Consider the following 19,568-nt stretch of genomic DNA (forward strand, 5'->3'; position numbering starts at 1 on the left):
GCCCGCGCCCGGGCCCGCGCGCAAACACAGGGGGCGCGCCCCGGGCCCGCGCACACTCACCCGTCCGCGCCGCCGTCGCCGCCTCACCGCCGCCCGGGGGTCCCGGGGACGCCGAAGGTCGGGCGGCGCCGCCGCCCCACAACGCCGCAGTCTCGGGGCACCTCTGCCCGCGCTCCGCCCGCCGCCCGCGCCGCGCGCCGCCCTCCCCGGTCCCGCCCCCGGGCCGGGGCGGCCCCGCGCGGTCACCCCACCGGGAGGAGCCGCCCGCCGGGCTCGCCTCGGGGCCCAGAGGGAAGCCGGCTCCCGGACCCGCTTCGGAACCGAGCTGGGAGCTGCCTTTCATAAGCCGGGCTCCCTCCCGGGACGCCGGGAAGCGCCTCGGCGCTCGCCGACCACGCACGTCGCTTCTGGGGCGCGGGGGCGAGGGGGGTCTCCGCGCCCCGGACGGAAAGAGTTCCAACCCCCCTCGGAGCCTCCGTCTCCCCGTCGTGAGAGCAGCGGCTTGCCTCTGAGGTCCAGCCCATGTCTGACAGTCACGGGACCCGGTGGATGAAGAAATATTTGGACCAGAAATTTCTTAGGGACTTGTTTTTTAATGAAAAGTTATATGTGCACTGTGTTAACAGCATCGGTTTGGGGATCAGGCTCCCTGAGCTCTAAGCCAGGTGTCTCCGATTTTTTAGGTCATCTTCGCTATAGTGTTTAACCTCTCTGTGCCTTAGTTTTCTGTAAACAACAGATGATACTGTTTCATGGGATTGTGTAAAGCTCTAATCAGATAATTGGTGTGAAGTGTACACAACTGCAGGACACATGATGGCCGCTCACTAGACGTTGGCTGCCACCCCCAGCACCATCACTCGAGACTTCAGGGGTGTCTACAGTGACAACTAACCCCTTCCCTGAGAAAAGCACTAACCTTGCGTACATTTCCATAGAAAGGTATAGACAGATGTGTACACTGTGCATTTCCACAAAAGGGAACCTGTTCTATTCTGTTGGACACCCTGCTTTTTCATTCAGCAAAGTTCCTTGGCATTCACCTCATGCCAGAACACTCCTCTCTGTCTGGTTTCTTTTTAAGGGGTGCGCACACACCTCCATGTATTGTAATAGGAAGGCTTTCTTTCCTTTGCCTCTCTCCGCTCGTGGACATGTAAGGGGAATTCCCACTCTTGCTCACAGGCCTTGCTGGGATGGTCATAGCCACAGTGCCGGGTACATGCCACAGGCTGCCTATCTACAAGTGGACTTGCCGAGTCAGAATATGGGTGCAATTTTAATTTAGGCAGATATAGCTGTCTTCATGCTCTGCCAGAGGCAGAGGTGGAGTGCTTGGGGAGACGAGCAGAGCAGTGATTGAGGAATAAGCAGCTGATGCTGCCCAGGCAGGATCCTCATTCATCAGACAAGTGAGCATCCAGGAAGCAGGCTACTAAAAATTAGTTTATTCATTTTTTCATCAAAAGATCGACACCGAGTGCCTGCCGAGTGCCAGCCATTGTTCTGGGTACCACTGAGCAAGACACACAAGATCTCTATTTAGTTTGCCTAATTTCCCAAAACACAATCTGGGGGCATGGGAGCAAGATTCATGGGCTGTTGGAGTTCTCCTACCTGCTGACTGGATGTTGAAAGGGATCCTGGGACAGGTGTGTGAACTGGTGACCATCTAAATTCTGCCTCCCTGGCTTCCCTGGTGGCACAGTGGTTGAGAGTCTGCCTGCTAGCGCAGGGGACACGGGTTCAAGCCCTGGTCTGGGAGGATCCCACATGCCGCGGAGCAACTAGGCCCGTGAGCCACAGCTGCTGAGCCTGCGTGTCTGGAGCCTGTGCTCCGCAACGAGAGAGGCCGCGAAAGTGGGAGGCCCGCGCACCGCGATGAAGAGTGGCCCCCGCTTGCCACACCTGGAGAGGGCCCTCGCACAGAAACGAAGACCCAACACAGCAAAAATAAATAAATTAAAATAGGTTTAAATTTTTTTTTAATAATAAATAAATAAATAAATCCTGCCTCCCCAGCAAGGCCTACCTCCTACATGAAGCCAGATGTCATACTCCTGCCCTTTCAGCTGAGCTACCTTCACTCTGCATTCTCACTGCCTGTCTCTCTAGCTTGAATGTTGACACATCAGCCTCCTTTGCTAAGGAGGCAAAAGACGTGGACCTTTGGAACTGGCTGACCAGGCTCCACCACTCACTGGTATGTGAACTTGCACAGCCCAGTTCCCCTCTCTGAGTTTCAATTCCCTCATTTATAAAAGGATATCTGCAAAAAAAAAAAAAAAAAAAAAAAAGGATATCTGCTAAACTGAGAGATTTTAAGAATTAAATGAGATGATGAAGTGCTTAGCAGAAAGTGCTGAGTAAAAGTGAACTGCAGGCTTCTCGTTGTGGTGGGTTCTCTTGTTGCGGAGCATGGCCTCTAGGCGCACGGGCTTCAGTAGTTGTGGCACGAGGGCTCAGTAGTTGTGGCTCGCAAGAAGCCCGCGCACCGCAGCGAAGGGTAGCCCCCGCTCGCCACAACTAGAGAAAGCCCTTGTGCAGCAACGAAGACCCAATGCAGCCATATGTAAATTTTAAAAAAAGAAAAAAGTGAACTGCATTTCTGGGCAATTCTTTTGCATCTCCGAAAATACAGTAAATGGCAAGGCCTAGCACTATGGCGTGAGGGAATGGGGGCTCCATGGAGAATGGAGAAAGATGAATGAAATCTGATAAAAGGTGAGTAATACCTAGTAAAGTCCACTGGAAAGCAGTCTTCAGTGGCGCTATCTTGATGGATTCACAAGGCTCTCTGTGGTAGGCCCAAGCCCCTCCCCACCCCCCAGCCTATCCTGTACTCATCTTTACCCTCTGTCCCCCAACCTCTGAAAACCCTAAGCTCCAAGAGCACAGACCATCTCTCGTTCCTCCTACACCTGTGCTCTCTCTCACTTCCAGTTCTCAGTGGTTGCCATCCTTCTCCCTCTGGAAGGTAACCCTCAAACCTCATCCTCACCTCGTTGCCCAGATAACTGACACATTCTCAGGTCTCAGCTGAAAGGGCCCTTCTTCTAGGAGCCCTCTCCTGTCCTGAGCCCAGGCCAGTCCCCCATCCTTATAGTTACTCTTCCTTAACCTATGGCCACACCTAGCACTCGCTATGGTCAATGTTCAGTGTCCCCTTTCCCAAAAGGAGAATAAACCTTTGGGGCACAGGGCTGTTTCTGCCCATGCTCAGAGCTGGCCCCCAGCTATTGTTACACACATCTGAGTTAGTGAATGAATGGCTATGAATGAAATTATCAGGGCCTCAACTACAGACAAATCCAAATAACCACAAACCCCAGCCAAAGCCACCCTTACTCAGCATTTAGCCCCTTCGTCCTGTCATGTTTGCAAGGGTTACAGGCCCATGTCTGAGGGTTAGCTGCCAACTAGCTGGCAACCTTGGTGAAGCAAGAGGGAAAGAACTTCTTCCTGGCCTGGAAGAATCTTCAAGTGTGGCAGCAGACAGGACAGGAGAGAGCCTCAGAACCATGGGATGAGTAAGTGAAAAGGCAAAGATCAAAAATTAGATCTTGTTTTTTGGAACCTGTCTGCCAGTTGTAGAGTCATTGACTTTCTCTTTTAGAAACACACTGCTTGAAACACTGCCATAGAACACACTGAACTAAATCATACAGCAACCCAGCCTGGAAAGTCAGGCAGATCTGGGTTCAAATCTAGGCTTGGCCACTAATTAGAGCCATCTTAAAGAGTATTTCCAGAAGCACGCCCCACAGTACGTTCCATTGCTCCTGGCTCCATTACATTGATTCGAAATCCTGAGAGTCACATCACACAGTGAGTACTCCCCTGTAAGATGTGCACGCGAAAGCTTGGGCCTAGACACACCACTGTCCTTGGCAGGGATGTGCAGGGAGTTAGACAAGTCACATGCTATTTGTCAGGAAACTGGGTCAAAACCAGAAGAAATACTTTGGTTTTTTACAATTTTTATTTATTTTTGGCTGCACCGTGCAGCTTGCGGAATCTTAGATCCCCAACCTGGGATCGATCCCGGGGCCCCTACAGTGGAAGCTCAGAGTCCTAACCACTAGACCGCCAGGGAAGTCCCTGGTGAAAGTTTTTAGCGGTCTGGATAGAAGATCAAACCAGCCACAATATTCCCTAAAACCAAAGCCTAATCCAGGGCAAGGCCTTAACCCTGTATAATTGTGAAGGCTGACCGAGGTGAGGAAGCTGTAGAGAAAAGTTTGAAGCTAGTGGAGATTGGTTCGTGAGGTTTAAGGAAGGAAGCCATCTCCACGATTCAGTAATTGTTGATGTAGAAGCTGCAGCAAGTTACTCAGAAGATCCAGCTAAGATAATGAACGAAGGTGGCTACACTAAACAACAGGTTTTCAGTGTAGACAAAACAGTCTTATGTTGGAAGAAGATGCCATCTACGACTTTCATAGCTAGAGAGGAGTCAGTGCCTGGCTTCAAAGGACAGTCTCTTTTATTAGGGGCTAATGCAGCTGGTGACTTGAAGTTGAAGCCAATGTTCACTGACCGCTCTGAAAATCCTAGGGCCCTTAAGAACCGTGCTACATCTACTCTGCCTGTGCTCTATAAATAGAACAACAAAGCCCAGATGACAGCACATTTGTTTACAACATGGTTTACCGAACATTTGAAACCCACTGTTGAGACCCACTACTTGGGGAAAAAAGATGCCTTTCAAAATATTCTTGCTCGTGAACAATGCACGTGGTCACTAGCTGGCATGGAGAAGGCTACTGTTTGCAATTAAAACAGAGATTTTTTACTCACCAAATAACCACAGGATCTGCCTCATCTCTTAGCCTCCCTTGCAGTCAGGTTGGCTCACGTGATGCACGAGGGTCAGTGAGCTGAGAACAAGTGTCATTTATTTCAGGACGTAAGCACAGACGAGCTGGTGCACGTTTGCCAACTTTTTCTTCCCTTGCCTCTGGAATCATGGGAACCATGTGCGAAAATGGTAGAACCACAAAGTGGAGGTGATCTGAATCACTGCATCACCACATGGAGAACAGCTGCCTTGGTCACCCAACATGTATCAAACATTGTTAAGAAATCTTTGTTGCATTAAGCCACTGAGACTTCAGAGTATATCCTATACCAACAAGTAAGAGCTATTATTAGACACATAATCAAGGATGATTAGGGTGAGAAAAGGAGAACCAACTTTTGGAAAATTAGGACACAATTTTTGAGTACTAGAATGTTCCAGGGATCGTGTGGTACTTTCAATAATTTTGTTGTTGCTTTAACAGTAGTTGTCAACTGGGTGGTTTTGATCCCCAGGGGACATTTGACCACGTCTGGGGACATTTTTGGTTGTCACAACTGACAGGGTACTACTGGCATCCAGTGGGTAGAAGTCAAGGACACTGCTGACCGTGGTCTGGATACACTTAGCAGTACCAGGAGTAAAGTCCTAACAAAACCAGGTATAGTTTGGGACATATTAGGATCGAGATGCTTACCAGATAACTGAATGAAAATATCAAATAAACAATCTGAGAATTCTAGAGTTCAGGACAGTTGGAGATACAAATTTGGGTCTTCAATATAGATGGTATCAAAGCCATGAAATGTAGATGGTCTCAAATGGGGACGTAGAGACACACAAGAACAAAACCACAGGAAAAGATGCAGAGGAACCAGCAAGAGACTGGAGAGGCAAGGCAGCACACGGCTGCAGAAGGGAGGCTAAGAAAGTGGCTCAAAAAGGAATAGCCAACCCTGTCCAATGATACTGAAGGTCAAGCAGAGGATTGGACCCCAACTAGGTCATCATTGCTGACCCTGACGAGCAAGCAGTTTCAATGGCATGGCAAGCCTGACTGGAGTGCCTGAACACCAAAAAATGGAAAAGCTCGTATAGAAAATTCTTATGAGGAATTCTGCGAGAGGGAACAGCAACTAGAGACGGAAGTGGCCTGAGATCCACCCATCCTCAGTCACATAAAAGATATAATTTTTTAAAAGGCCCTCTAACTCCCCCATAGTTTCGGCACAATGTTCTTTCAATTGTTTCTACGTACCAGAAATTATCTTGCAGCGGAAGACTTTCAGCTTCTAGTGGGTCACAGGGCATTTTTTTTTTAATATAAATTTATTTTTGGCTGCGTTGGGTCCTCGTTGCTGCGCGGGCTTTCTCTAGTTGTGGCGAGTGGGGGCTACTCTACTTTGCGGTGCGTGGGCTTCTCGTTGTGGTGGCTTCGCTTGCTGCACAGCATGGGCTCCAGGAGCGTGGGCTTCAGTAGTTGTAGCAGGCAGGCTCTAGGGCGCAGGCTCAGTAGCTCCGTGGCACATGGGATCTTCCCAGAGCAGGGCTCGAACCTGTCCCCTGCATTGGCAAGCGGATTCTTAACCACTGTGCCACCAGGGAAGTCCAGAGGGCATTTAATTCTTAAGTGCTAGAGTGAAGTTACTATAGGTACTGCACTCAGCATTTAGCCTACCAGGAAGGAAACACCCTTGATAACCTGTCCATGGCTGCCCCAGGACAGGGTGCTCTAGAGAAAAGGCAAACTTCAGATATACTAGTTGCTTGCTGTTTTGTGTGTGTGTGTGTGTGTGTGTGTGGTTTTTTTTTTTAATTTTTTGGCTGCGATGAGTCTTCATTAGGGCGAGCAGGCTCCAGAGCACACAGGCTCAGTAGCTGCGGAGCAATGGCTGAGTTGCTCCGCGGCATGTGGGATCTTAGTTCCCTGACCAGGGATCGAACCCTTGTCCCTTGCATTGGAAGGTGGATTCTTTTTTTTTTTTTGCGGTATGCGGGCCTCTCACTGTTGTGGCTTCTCCCGTTGCGGAGCACAGGCTCTGGACGCACAGGCCCAGAGGCCATGGCTCACAGGCCCCGCGGCTCTGCAGCATGTGGGATCCTCCCGGACCAGGGCATGAACCCGTCTCCCCTGCATTAGCAGGCGGACTCTCAACCACTGTGCCACCAAGGAAGCCCTGGAAAGTGGATTCTTAACCACTGGACCACCAGGGAAGTCCCCTGCTTGCTGTTTTTCAAAACAGTTGTTGGGTGAAATCACCCAAGGAAGTGATTTCCTTCCTGCTAAGATATGCACCATGAATATTTTCTAAGTATGTATGTGAATGTGTGTGATATATGTGCTAATTTAATTTCCTTAGTGAAATTCTGCAGAACATCTGGGTCAAAGTGCATTTTGCATTATCAAAGAGGATGAAGCAGAGGGGAAAAATATGCATGACAGAGTCTTGACTTTTAAATGATTATTCGTACAGTATCAGTACACCAAGTAGTGACATGCAACAAGTTCTTGAATTCTATCATCTAGTAATTTTAAATAAGAGAAACCAAAAGCAGCCCAATACTAGTCCCCACTGTTCTAACTCTTAGCCGGAAAGGACTATTTTAAGGCTGGCTGTTCACATAGGTTACAAGTAACTATTTACTACTTTTTCATAGATAAAGCCCCTGACCTTCAAGAAAGAGTTAGGGAAAAAAAAAATTTAATCCCCTTCTTTCTTAAGAAAATTGTTTTTTTTTAAACTATATCTAAGGTCATAGGAAGGAACCTTCATGATCTAACTTTTGAACAAGTAGAGTTGCAACATAAAGCTATGACATAAAATTAAAAGAAAAAACAAAACTATATCTAAGAAAGAAAAAGTCAGTGTTCATAATATGCCACTCGAGCGAAAAGGCACAGGAAAACAGACAACATATACCCATTAAGTTTCTAAGAAATGTGAGGTAAAAAGATAAAATCTTTGGATAGGCCATAAGTTTGTACAAAGAAGCTATGATTGCTATTCTGCAAAAAGTGAAGGGACCTATTATATAATATACAGAAATAATTTAATGCCTTTTCACAAGAATATAACCCAAGCCTTGTTGAAGCCCCATATTCTATGAAGGCATCTAAAATGCCAATCCACAGCACAGCGCTTTTGCTCTTCCCCTATCCGTTTATGCGGTAATTCTCATGGATTTCTGGCCGGATGTCACAGACAAAGGCCAAGAGGTTATCCAGGACTTCATCCCTGTTCTGCCGGAAGTAGGTCTGAAGGATGGTCATCTTCTCCTGGGTGTCCTTCTCCACTTCAGTGCTGCAACTTCCGTGGGATCCCAGAGCCTGGAGTCGGGGAGCAATGACAGAGGGAACGTCAGGACGATGCTCTGGCTGGGCAGGAACAACATTTAATAAGCAACGTTCTGACTTTTGAAGAAACCCAGTCTCATAATGAATATAAGTAATCAGCAGCATGACTGAAGAGCGTGAGAGAAGTCAGGGTTCCACAGTCACATCCCTCTACAGCCTCACGTGCAGCCTTAACCAGAGACTGGAATGAACCTAAAGACCTAACAACTGAGGCCTGGTGGTTAGTAATATGTCTCCTTGTGTGGTTTTAAAGGGGGTAGATACATGGTGTATTTTTTTTTTTAAAAAAAAAGCTCTTAAAAAATAACAAACACAAGGGCAATATAATTTAGAAGGAATATACAGTTTCACCATTACTGGTTAATGTTTTAGCCCTTAAGTTCAACAGTGGTTTCACCAGTATTAAGAATACGTGACATCTGTTCTTTCAAGTAGAAATATTCTACAAGAATACACAAGAAACTGTTAACAGTGGTTATCTCTAAAGAGGACTGTGGGTCTGGGTGAGAGGGAAACTATCCCTTCATTGTTGCCCTGTTTTATTGCTTGAAATTTTTCGTGCATGGATGTCTCACCTCTTCAGTTTCCATTTACAACTTAACACACACACTGATGGACAGATTTTCTTTTACTGTCCACTGTCTTCTCATTGTTAACTGTTATGCCTACTTTATTAGAATGTGATCTATCAGGTTCTTAAGGTATCACTTTTTTGTGCCTGAATCTTTTCATCACCTAAACTGCTGTCACCTCATTATGAAGGTTTACAACTATATCTCTTCACATTTGTGTAACACATCAGTTTACACAGCATTCTCTCATATGACCTGTTACCTATTCCTCTATAACCTATGAGGAGGCTATCACTCCTCTTTCTACAGTTGAGGAAAACAGGGCTCAAAGAGGTCCAAGTGGGGCTTCCCTGGTGGCGCAGTGGTTGAGAGTCCGCCTGCCGATGCAGGGGACACAGGTTCGTGCCCCCGTCCGGGAAGATCCCACATGCCGCGGAGCGGCTGGGCCCGTGAGCCATGGCCGCTGAGCCTGCGCGTCCGGAGCCTGTGCTCCGCAACGGGAGAGGCCACAACAGTGAGAGGCCTGCATACCACAAAAAAAACCCAAAAAACCTTAGCCTTTACCTGGGCTTCCAAGCACATAGGTCAATAAATTCCATTTTGCTTAAACCAGTTTGAACTGTTTTCTGCTGCCTGTATCCAAGAGTCCTGATAGAGGTTCTTTTCTCTACGAAGCCTCCTCCATCCTTTCCCTTTTCCAGAATTTTCCCTACTTTCTCTGTACTTTCTGTATCTGTTTTTGTACTATTATTATATGCATCTTACACATTGTGGTCTAGCCTATACTACTGATAAGTGACTATACTAAAGGGGGCTCCATGTGATTTATGTTTATGACCATTACAGCCCTCTTCAGTTGTTGGTTTGCATGACTTACATTTTATTACTAAGTGTCCCTGAACACCAGACACTTCATTACGAAGTGTCCCTGACCAGCAGGCTGTGCGCTGCACTCCACGAGGGCCATGTCTATTTCTGTTCACAGCTGATCCTCTAGCATCTGGCACACATTAACTGTTCAAAAGATATTTAATAATATCTACATTCAATATATATTAAATAACTTATCTCTATAAATTATCTATATTTAATATCTAATTATATCTATTAATAATTCAATAATTTAACTGAATAAATGAAGACTAGGATTCAAATGTTAGTTAAAAATTAATCACCTTAAGAGATTCAGCCTAAGCATCCAGTAACCAAATTTTCAAATTTCTACCAGAATCAGAATCTCTGAGCTATGCTGGATACTTTGAGAGCCTAAGGGGAAGAGGAGGAGAAGGAAGTCTCAGGAAACTAAGGCAGTAATGAAAATAAACTGAGCCCACCGCAGCTTCCTTGGCCTTGAATTCCTTCTCCCTCTGCAGGCGGTACTGTTCAATTTCAGCCTGGGCTTCTTCTTTGGCCTGCTTCAGCCTCCGGTTCTTTCCTGTTTTCAAAGGAAGTGGTTAAGAGACAAGCAGAAGAGGAAGCAGAGACTGAGATGGTAAATTCTAATAAACAAGCACAAAAGTTTAAAGATACAGTCTCAAGAGACATGCATGGGGAAGAGGGAGAGAGAGAATTCAGAGCTAACTAATAGTACAAGCTCCTGCCTCCTGTACTTAACTAGACTGTACTTCAGAAGGAGTGACTAGATAAAAAGGACCGCCTTCTATACCTACAGTAGACCGTAAAAATGATGCAAAAAATTTTGGAATGTGTCAGAATATTCTCTCAATCTCAACTACTAAGAACCAACATAAAACGGGCGACATTAGCCATCTGGGGAATTCTCTCTCTTCCTGAGAAGTAAACACCTAAGTATGCTGCTGATTACAACTGGAGCTCGGCTTAGAAGCGTAGCAGGGAGGCTAACACACTCCCAAGGGACATCAACCTAAACTGTAACTAATGAAACAGATGATGTAATATTGGAAACTAAAACCCATGCCTGTGCACAAGGAAATAAGTAAAAGTGGTTCTGGGAAGGAATTCTGAATGGGGAGCACTGGACATAAGACCGCACAAGCATCTAAGAAGTGAGGAGACACAGGGGCTCTGGTTTTTAGGAGAGCATAGTTTAACATAAAGCTGGAAAAATTCTCTAGGTTCTATCAGAGGCTTTATGAAAACAGACCACAAGATCAACCAACAAGTTTCCCTGTTCACCAAACCTCTAAGACACCCAAATGGGATGGTGGGGGAGGGGGGCAGGTCCTAGACAATCAATTGAGGATTTATTTAATTCAGAGTAAAAGACATCCTGCATCTAAGAGCAAGCTGTTATAATTCATTGTATAGCAACTGCCGAAATCCCAGTCAGCCCATGTAGGTGAATGAAACTGAACTTAACCTTCCACCTCCTGATTAACAACAGGATTTTGAACTGGTGATGACCCCATGACATCAATTCTCCATGAGGCTAGTCTAAAACAAACCATAGGCGTCTAAGCCCCACAAGGACTATTTCTCCAAGTATATATTTACTCCAGTACTATTTAGTGCCTACTATTTAAGGTCTGCTGGAGCCAACTTCTATCCCAATGCCCCACATGCTGTCTTCCTCATCTGCTATATATTCAAAGCCATATTCCGAAGTCAAGGTTCTTTTCCAAACCAACAAATTTTAACATAGCCTGAACATTATGCAGTAGCTCCACATAATTTCACAATACCACTGTCCTGATCACTCCCAACAACTATGGCTCCCTGAATTAATTACTTAGTAAACCATTCTCCGCCTGTCAGCAAACACCTTCAAAGTTCAATTTTCATTGGCTTCTCTGAAAACCTAAAAATATCTGAGGAGGAAATCATTTCTTTTAAATCTTGTTTTTTTTGTGGGCCTTACATGTGGAGGCCAGCATTCTGTTTCACTCCCAATGACAAACCACATACAAAATTTTTAAAAAGTTTATGGTCCAAGCAATGATTTCATGAAAAACTGGGGTTGGACCATTTTACCACATCATGCGCTGCCTCTTCCCAATTCCTAACTGGGTGTGTCAACCACAATTACAGATCAAGAAAGAGAGTAATTTCTTCATATTATAGGTCTTCTCAATACTCCTGTTCCTAACCACTGCAAATTCTGAGATGTATATTAGCCATAAACTCACTCCTTTAAAACAAGTTCTTTCAGTCACTATGTAATAGCTACCTGAGATATACAAGTCCCTGCACCAGGCCTGATGGGATAAAGGAAGATGTATAATATGACCCCTACCTCCAAGGCACTCAGAATCATTCTTACCATATGCCCAATACCTGTTCTTGCACTTCCCCCAAATATTCTCACATGCTTCCCAACAGATACAACTTCCGCTGCTGATGAGCCATCACAGGACAAACTCTGAGAAGTCATTCTGGAAATACTGCATCAAGGTCATGATCAGAAATACTCCATGAGGAACACAGAACTTCCCAGTCACCAGAGCAAGAATAGAAGACTTGTTCCCATCTCCAGCTCCCTCAAAGAAAGCTTTTCCAATGAAATACAGAGTACCACACAACCCCTAACTGAAAAAGTAAAAGAGCCATGCTTGAAATCTACTTGGGTATGGGATAAGAGTATAAATCCTATTCTGGGGGAAAGAACACCAAGAAATTACTAAGATTAATAGTTTTTAGTATTTTACCCCAGCTATGTTGTTTCCCAGGGTATGGTCATACCATTTTTCTCTGAGCCTCATTTTTCCCATCTGTCAAATAGGAATAGAAACATCTATCTCACCAGATGGGAAACTGAAGATATAAAAGTTAAATCAGACATGGTCCCTATTCTCCAGGAACTTAGTCTAGTGACTGAGCCATATGAAGAAACAGCTTACTGCACAGTGATGACGGGAATAGGTACTTGGGGAGGACTCCTAGCCTAGTCTGAGGGGAAAAGATGAAGTCAGGGAAGGCTTCCTGGAAGAACTACTGCCTAAATTTTGATATCTGAAGAAGCCTAAGTGTTAGAGGATGAAGAGTAACCTAGGAAAAGGCTCTTCCAATCAGGAACCAGCTATGCAAAGGCTTGCAGGGGAAATCAACCAAGGCGCTTTTGAGGAACCACTGTGTCTGGAGCGAGTACAGACACAGTGTACTGTGTACTCCTAAAAGGGAGCTTAGAGAAGAAGCCACAGCCTGATGCAAAAGCACCTCCTACACGCTCTTAAGGAATTTAGGCTTTATTCTGCAAGCACTAAACGTCTGTTGACTATAGGGGCGGTGGGGAAGCCATATTCGCAATTGAGATGTATGACTGACTGCAGTGAGGAGAACCAAACGGAAGAGAGGAGGAAGCCTTCCACTCACCAATCTAGATTCGATCTACCTGTTAAGTTCTTGAGCAACCTCACACTTCTCAACTCTAGCCCTCCTCTCACCTGCAATTAATCTACCCCAAATTTGCTTCCTTCACTGGGGCTTTGAATACCGCAATAAAGACCACAGATGTCCCAGGTACTGTGTTTGGCACGTATTAACAGCATTGAAAAAATAAATGTAAGGAATTAACGAATTAGGCTACTACGGGAGCCTCAGAGAACTTGATGCCCTGGACTAAGATGCTGGCTGCAGGGATGGAGAGAAAGTGAACAAATAAACCTTGGCAACTGACTAAACATGGCGAACGAGGGAGGGTCTGAGACGTGGCAAAAAGGGCTGTTTCCAGCCTGAGCAAAAGCGTAGATGGTGGCTCCCTACAGTGAGACGGAAGACCCCAAAGGAGTAAGTGCGAAGGGGGAGAACAACGCGTTCCGTTTGGATAATCCACTTTACACACCCCCGAGACCCTAAGAAGGACGTCCACTTTGTCTCCACGCCCTATCTACTAGCCTACATCGCAGCTCTCAGGCGACCTACAAGACTTCCAAAGCCTCGGATCCAGAGCTGCGAGTGCAATTGTAACCAATCCCCCACCCCGCCCCCGGCCCCGTCAGCAGTTTTTCGGGCCTCACCCACCTACCACCTCCCGCGGCCTGCCCGCAACTCTTGGACTCGCGCCACGCCTGGCCGTCCCAACCCCAAACTCACGCTTGCGGGCCTCGGACACCTTCTCGGCGGCCCGCTTCTCGGCCTGGAGCAGCTGCTGGATTCCCTGCGACTGACTGGCCATAGCTGCGTCGGCGTTTCCGACACGCCACAGACAGGCCCAAATTGGCTCTATCGCCCCCTCGGGTCAGCTGACCCAGCTGCCTAAGATCTGCGCCTGCGCCCGCCGCCCCGCGTACCATTACGTGACCTCCGCAACGCCGCGTCAGCTGACTTCACTTGGCGTCTTGTGACTCGGAGGGGAAGAGGTAAGGTGAGGCGGGGCGAGGCGGGGCGAGGCGGGGCGAGGCGGGGCGAGGCGGGGCGAGGCGGGGCGAGGCGGGGCGAGGCGGGGCGAGGCGGGGCGAGGCGGGGCGAGGCGGGGCGGGACGAAAGCGGGAGACCAGAGTGCCTTGACTGCGCCTGCGCAGGATCTGTTGTTGCTGTCTTCCTTGGTCACACGCAGCTCAAGGCCCTTTCAAGGTCTGTCTTTTCTCTGGTTCCATCTTTGTGGCCGCTCTGCGACGTCGTTATTGCAGTAGTCCCTCCCTTTACAGTAAGCTCACATCAAGATCCAGAGAGAAGGGGCCAAGTCAAATCACTTTCCCCTATTTTGCCCACTGCTGTACTCCCGCCCCTTTTTGGAGTTTTCTTTGGCACTCGGAATATATTCAGGGACAGGCTAAAATTCTTGTCAGGCTCTTGGGTTGGAATCTGAATTGGGAATAGGGAGACTTGGGGTGAAGTCTGCCACTAATCTGTGTGATTTGAGGAAGGGTGTTTTCCCTTTCTTAACCGAAGCTCAGGAAAGGATTAGTGTTTTCCATAAATATTTGATGAATGCCTGCTGCGACCCTAGACCGCTGTTGGTACTGAGGATACAGCAGAGAGCGAGACCAACAAGGTCCCTGGTGGAGCACGCAGTTCATGGGCAAAACCAGATTAAACTAAAGGGAAAATTACAAACTGTGGTAAAGTAATGAAGGAAAAACGCAGGTTGCTCTACGAAGGAATAAGGAAGAGGGGGTGTGGAGGTGACTGTGAAGACTCTCCCAAAGAAGTGGTATTTAAAATGATATCAGAATAATGAGAAGTTAGCCAGGAAAGGATAGTGGGAGACAGTGGGGGTGGAGCGTGATTAGGGGAAAAGGACATGCATATGTGGATTTGGGGGGAGCAACATAGCACAGAGAAGTCTCCCACCACAAATAGGGAGGTAGGAAGCCAGTGGTTGAGTTTACAATATGACAAGCGGTGTCCTAAACGCTTGACAACTCCTTATGGTAACTTAGAAGTAGTGTTATTAACCCCATTTTGTAGCTGACCAAACTTCATCTCACAGAGGTTAAGTAACTTGCCCGAAGTCAAATCCCTGTTAACTGTGAGATAAGGTGTATGAATCTAGCCAGGGCTGCAGAGTGGAATATCTGACCCATTGTGCTCTTCTCTGAGAATCTTGTGGGCTGTGGAAAGGACCAGGTGATCTATAATTCACCAAGCACAACGAGCATAGAATGATGCCAGAACTTTTAGATAGAAGTATCTCTGTACTTCAGAAGGAGCTGGATTCCTGCCTCAGGACATTTTCATTTGATGAGGTTAGGAGTGGGGTTGAAAGGAGGCTAAAATCAGAAACTCCTTTCCCGATTCAAGAACTGTTACTTGACTGATCTCTGGAACTTTTAATTCCAGTCGATGATTTCCTGGGAAAATTTGTCATTTTTGGCATTTCAAGAAAACATAATTCATTCAGTCAGTCAACAGAGGACAGTACACACTTCTAAGGGTGTGACGAGGATCAAAAGAGCTGGGTATCACCTCCTAGAGAAACGGAAATAAAAACAAAAACAAGAATAAACAAATGGGACCTAATGAATCTTAAAAGCTTTTGCACAGCAAAGGAAAACATAAACAAGATGAAAAGACAACCCTCAGAATGGGAGAAAATATTTGCAAATGAAGCAACTGACAAAGGATTAATCTCCAAAATATACAAGCAGCTCATGCAGCTCAATATCAAAAAACAAACAACCCAATCCAAAAATGGGCAGAAGACCTGAATAGACATTTCTCCAAAGAAGATATACAGATTGCCAACAAACACATGAAAAGATGCTCAACATCACTAATCACTAGAGAAATGCACATCAAAACCACAATGAGGTATCACCTCACACCAGTCAGAATGGCCACCATCAAAAAATCTACAAACAGTAAATGCTAGAGAGGGTGTGGAGAAAAGGGAACCCTCCTGCACTGTTGGTGGGAATGTAAATTGATACAGCCACTATGGAGAACAGTATGGAGGGTCCTTAAAAAACTAAAAATAGAACTGCCATATGACCCAGCAATCCCACTACTGGGCATATACCCTGAGAAAACCATAATTCAAAAAGAGTCATGTACTACTGTTCATTGCAGCTCTATTTACAATAGCCAAGACATGGAAGCAACCTAAGTGTCCATCAACAGATGAATGGATAAAGAAGATGTGGCACATATATACAATGGAACATTACTCAGCCATAAACAGAAAACGAAACTGAGTTATTTGTAGTGAGGTGGATGGACCTAGAGTCTGTCATATAGAGTGAAGTAAGTCAGAAAGAAAAACAATTACCGTATGCTAACACATATATGTGGAATCTAAAAAAAAAAAGGTTATGAAGAACCTAGGGGCAGAACAGGAATAAAGACACATGTAGAGAATGGACTTGAGGACACGGGGAGGGGGAAGGGTAAGCTGGGGCGAAGTGAGACAGTGGCATGGACATATATACACTACCAAATGTAAAATAGATAGCTAGTGGGAAGCAGCCGCATAGCACAGGGAGATCAGCTCGGTGCTTTGTGTCCGCCTAGAGGGGTGGGATAGGGAGGGTGGGAGGCAGATGCAAGAGGGAGGAGATATGGGGATATATGTATATGTATAGCTGATTCACTGTTATACAGCAGAAACTAACACACCGTTGTAAAGCAATTATACTCCAATAAAGATGTTTTAAAAAAAAGAGCTGGGTATATATCCAAAAAACCCAAAAACACTAATGCAGAAAGATAAACGCACCCCAATGTTTATAGCAACATTATTTACTATTGCCAAGATATGGAAGCAGCCTAAATGCCCATCAACAGATGAATGGATAAAGAAGATGTGGTATATATATATATATATATATACAATGGAATACTACTCAACCATAAGAAGGAATGAAATTTTGCCACTGGCAACAGCATGGATGGATTTGGAGAGTACTGTGCTTAATGAAATAAGTCAGACGGAAAAAGACAAATACTCTATGGTATTATTTGTATGTGGAATTTAAAAAATAGAACGAATTAGTGAATATAACAAAAAAGAAACAGACTCACAGATATAGAGAACAAACTAGTGGTTACCATTGGGGGGGAGGGGCAAGGTGGGGTAGGGGATTAAGAGCCACAAACTACTATGTATAAAATAAGTTACAAAGATATATTGTACAACATAATAGGGAACATAGCTAATATTTTATAATAACTGTAAATCGAGTATAACCTTTAAAAATTGTGACTCACTGTGTTGTATACCTGAAACATATAATATTGTACATCAACTCTACCTCCATTAAAAAATTAAAATTAAATATAAATATGGGACTTCCCTGGTGGTCTAGTGGTTAAGACTCCATGCTCCCAATGCAGGGGGCAGGGGTTCAATCCCTGATGGGGGAACTAAGATCCCACATGCCACATAGCAGGGCCAAAAAAAAAAATTAAATTAAATTAAATAAGAGATAATAGTAACCCCAAAGTGGTAACAACTCAAATGCGTATCATCTGATGAGTGGACAAACAGAATGTGTCTTATCTTTACAATGAATACTAGATGTTCATAAAAAGGAATGAAGTACTGGTACATGCTGCAGGATGATTGGACCTTGATAACACGATGTGAAAGAATCCAGGCACGAAAGACCACGTACTGTACAGTTCCATTTATGTGAAATGTTCACAATAGACAAATCTATAGAGACAGAAAGTAGGTTGTGGTGTCGGGAAGGAAGAAAATTTCCCCGACCCTTCTAGGTTCTTCTGTCTGGTCTAAGACATTGACATGAGACAGATTTACAGGAGAAAGTCAAACAAAGCTTGATACATGTACGCATGGAGGGACCCAGGAAAACAGTAACTCACCAAAATGGCTGAAATCTTCACCTTAAATACTATCTTCAGCTGAAGACAAAAGAGGATATTTGGGGTAGGGGTTTGGGATTTCCAAGGGGAGGAAGGCAATTGACATAAGATGGAAAAGCAAATGCTTGGTGAATAAATGTCTGCTGGGCCATGTAGGGTCAATGGGACTCACAGTGGACTGTGGTCTCTAAGAGTTTCCCCCAACACACTTAGCCCACATTCTTTGCAGACAACTCTGGTGATAGCTCTACTCCTGTAACAGGTCCTCTATCTAAATTCTTCAGGCAGTTAAGGGGAAGGTCAAAGTTTCTTCTTGAGTCTTTATTGGGCCTTGATTATTTTCAGTTCAAAATAATCTGCAAGCTAAAGAGACATTTTGGGGCGGCAAATTTTGCTCTCCTACATTCCCATTCTTGACCCTTCTTTTAAGAAGTTTCACGGTCCAGAAGCTGAGTTGGTAGATTGTTCCATCTCATTAAGCCAGTTCCTTTAGTCCTAACACTAGGTCAGTCCAGTTAAATTCATTTCATGAAGCAGTGATGCAAGTGGGCTCTCAAAGTTAGGTCTGTAAAGTGTAAGCAATCAGGTATTTAATAAGCATTTCTGTGGAGACAAAAGAAAAACAAAGGTTAACGATTGGAGCAAATTGTAAACCCAGTGTCTAAGTCCTGAGAGCTGCCAGTCAAGAAGATTTCTAAATGTCAGCATCTAAGCATCTTTTGCAGTTTAAAATGTCTTTGATGATATCATCAGCTATTCAGGTCAACTTTCTGAGTGGACCACAGAGCAACAGGCACAAAGATTGTCTAAACATGAACCGATGGATATGAATATAATTTTATGACTTTTTGTCTGAAATATTACTGTTTTTTTCCAGACATAAGGGAACTTTTCATCGTATGCCAACTATGCCTTACAGCAATTTGGTAAATTATACCTTTGTAAGCAGAATTTAAACATTTATCTTTTTCTCCCTACCTAATCCCTCTAGAATCTGGAAACTCTTAGGGAATATTCTTATTTTCAGGCAATGTCATTATTTGCATAAGTTCCCTAAGAATCTGTTCTCCTTATAACAGGGCACAATTGGAAACATTGGTTATATTACCAGGGCTTTGACTGGAATGTCATATTTGAGAGAGATATGCACAGACTCAGATATGACCAAATAGCTTATTGGCAAGAGTCTCTTGACTTCCCTCTCAGCTTCTTTTCATTCTCTTGCTAATAAATCGAATGTTTTTACTAGCATCTGTAAGACTCATGAGAGGAAGCTGAGACACCAGTCAGACTCCATAAGGCTTCCCAAACTGTTGTTGTTAGAATGCTTAAGGTTAGCTGTTATATTGTGTCCACCTTTTAATTTCCTCTTTTCACAGGTACCAATAAAACAGCTGTTTATGATGAGAGCTCTCTAAAAAGTTTACCAATTTAGAAGTTTTTTCAATTTAAAGGATCCATCTTCTGGCCATTGACAAGTAGGCTCTTAATAGCGACTCAAACCAATAAGACGCAAGAGGCGTCTGCACAAGAGACTGCAAAGGATGTGGCCCTTGCAAGGTCCAGAAAGGTCCAAAAACAGTCTTAAAAAGTGAAGACCTTGCGGACTTCCCTGGTGGCGCAGTGGATAAGACTCCACGCTCCCAGTACAGGGGGC

General features: G+C 45.1%; 2 protein-coding genes across 5 annotated transcripts in view; both read right to left on the reverse strand.

Annotated features, from left to right (window-relative positions):
- TMEM268 (transmembrane protein 268) overlaps positions 1-171 on the reverse strand; it is a 39,516-nt gene extending 39,345 nt beyond the window's left edge. For 3 of the 4 annotated variants that reach the window (XM_060153321.1, XM_060153320.1, XM_060153319.1), the window contains exon 1: positions 61-171. The gene's annotated coding sequence lies outside the window, so the exon portion shown is untranslated. The remainder of the gene's footprint in view (positions 1-60) is intronic. The other variant, XM_060153322.1, reaches the window with a different exon arrangement.
- A 7,077-nt stretch (positions 172-7,248) lies between these two features.
- ATP6V1G1 (ATPase H+ transporting V1 subunit G1) lies at positions 7,249-13,904 on the reverse strand. Its single transcript, XM_060154524.1, has 3 exons — positions 13,739-13,904; positions 10,063-10,163; positions 7,249-8,129 (listed from the first exon to the last, which is right to left on the reverse strand). Exons 1-3 carry the CDS (start codon positions 13,818-13,820, stop codon positions 7,956-7,958), a joined length of 357 nt encoding a protein of 118 aa, XP_060010507.1. The 5' UTR covers positions 13,821-13,904; the 3' UTR covers positions 7,249-7,955.
- Positions 13,905-19,568: the final 5,664 nt, after the last annotated feature.

Source organism: Lagenorhynchus albirostris, chromosome 7 (assembly GCF_949774975.1).
Source record: "Lagenorhynchus albirostris chromosome 7, mLagAlb1.1, whole genome shotgun sequence".
Classification (NCBI taxonomy): Eukaryota; Metazoa; Chordata; class Mammalia; order Artiodactyla; family Delphinidae; genus Lagenorhynchus; species Lagenorhynchus albirostris.

Bases quoted from the DNA above. Each gene is read 5' to 3' on its own strand.
- ATP6V1G1 (XM_060154524.1), bottom strand. From the start codon at position 13,820: ATGGCCAGTCAGTCGCAGGGAATCCAGCAGCTGCTCCAGGCCGAGAAG. The intron at 10,164-13,738 runs GTGAGTTTGGGG...CTTTGAAAACAG, and splicing joins GGTGTCCGAGGCCCGCAAGC to GAAAGAACCGGAGGCTGAAG. The intron at 8,130-10,062 runs GTGGGCTCAGTT...CCCCGACTCCAG, and splicing joins TCAAGGCCAAGGAAGCTGCG to GCTCTGGGATCCCACGGAAG.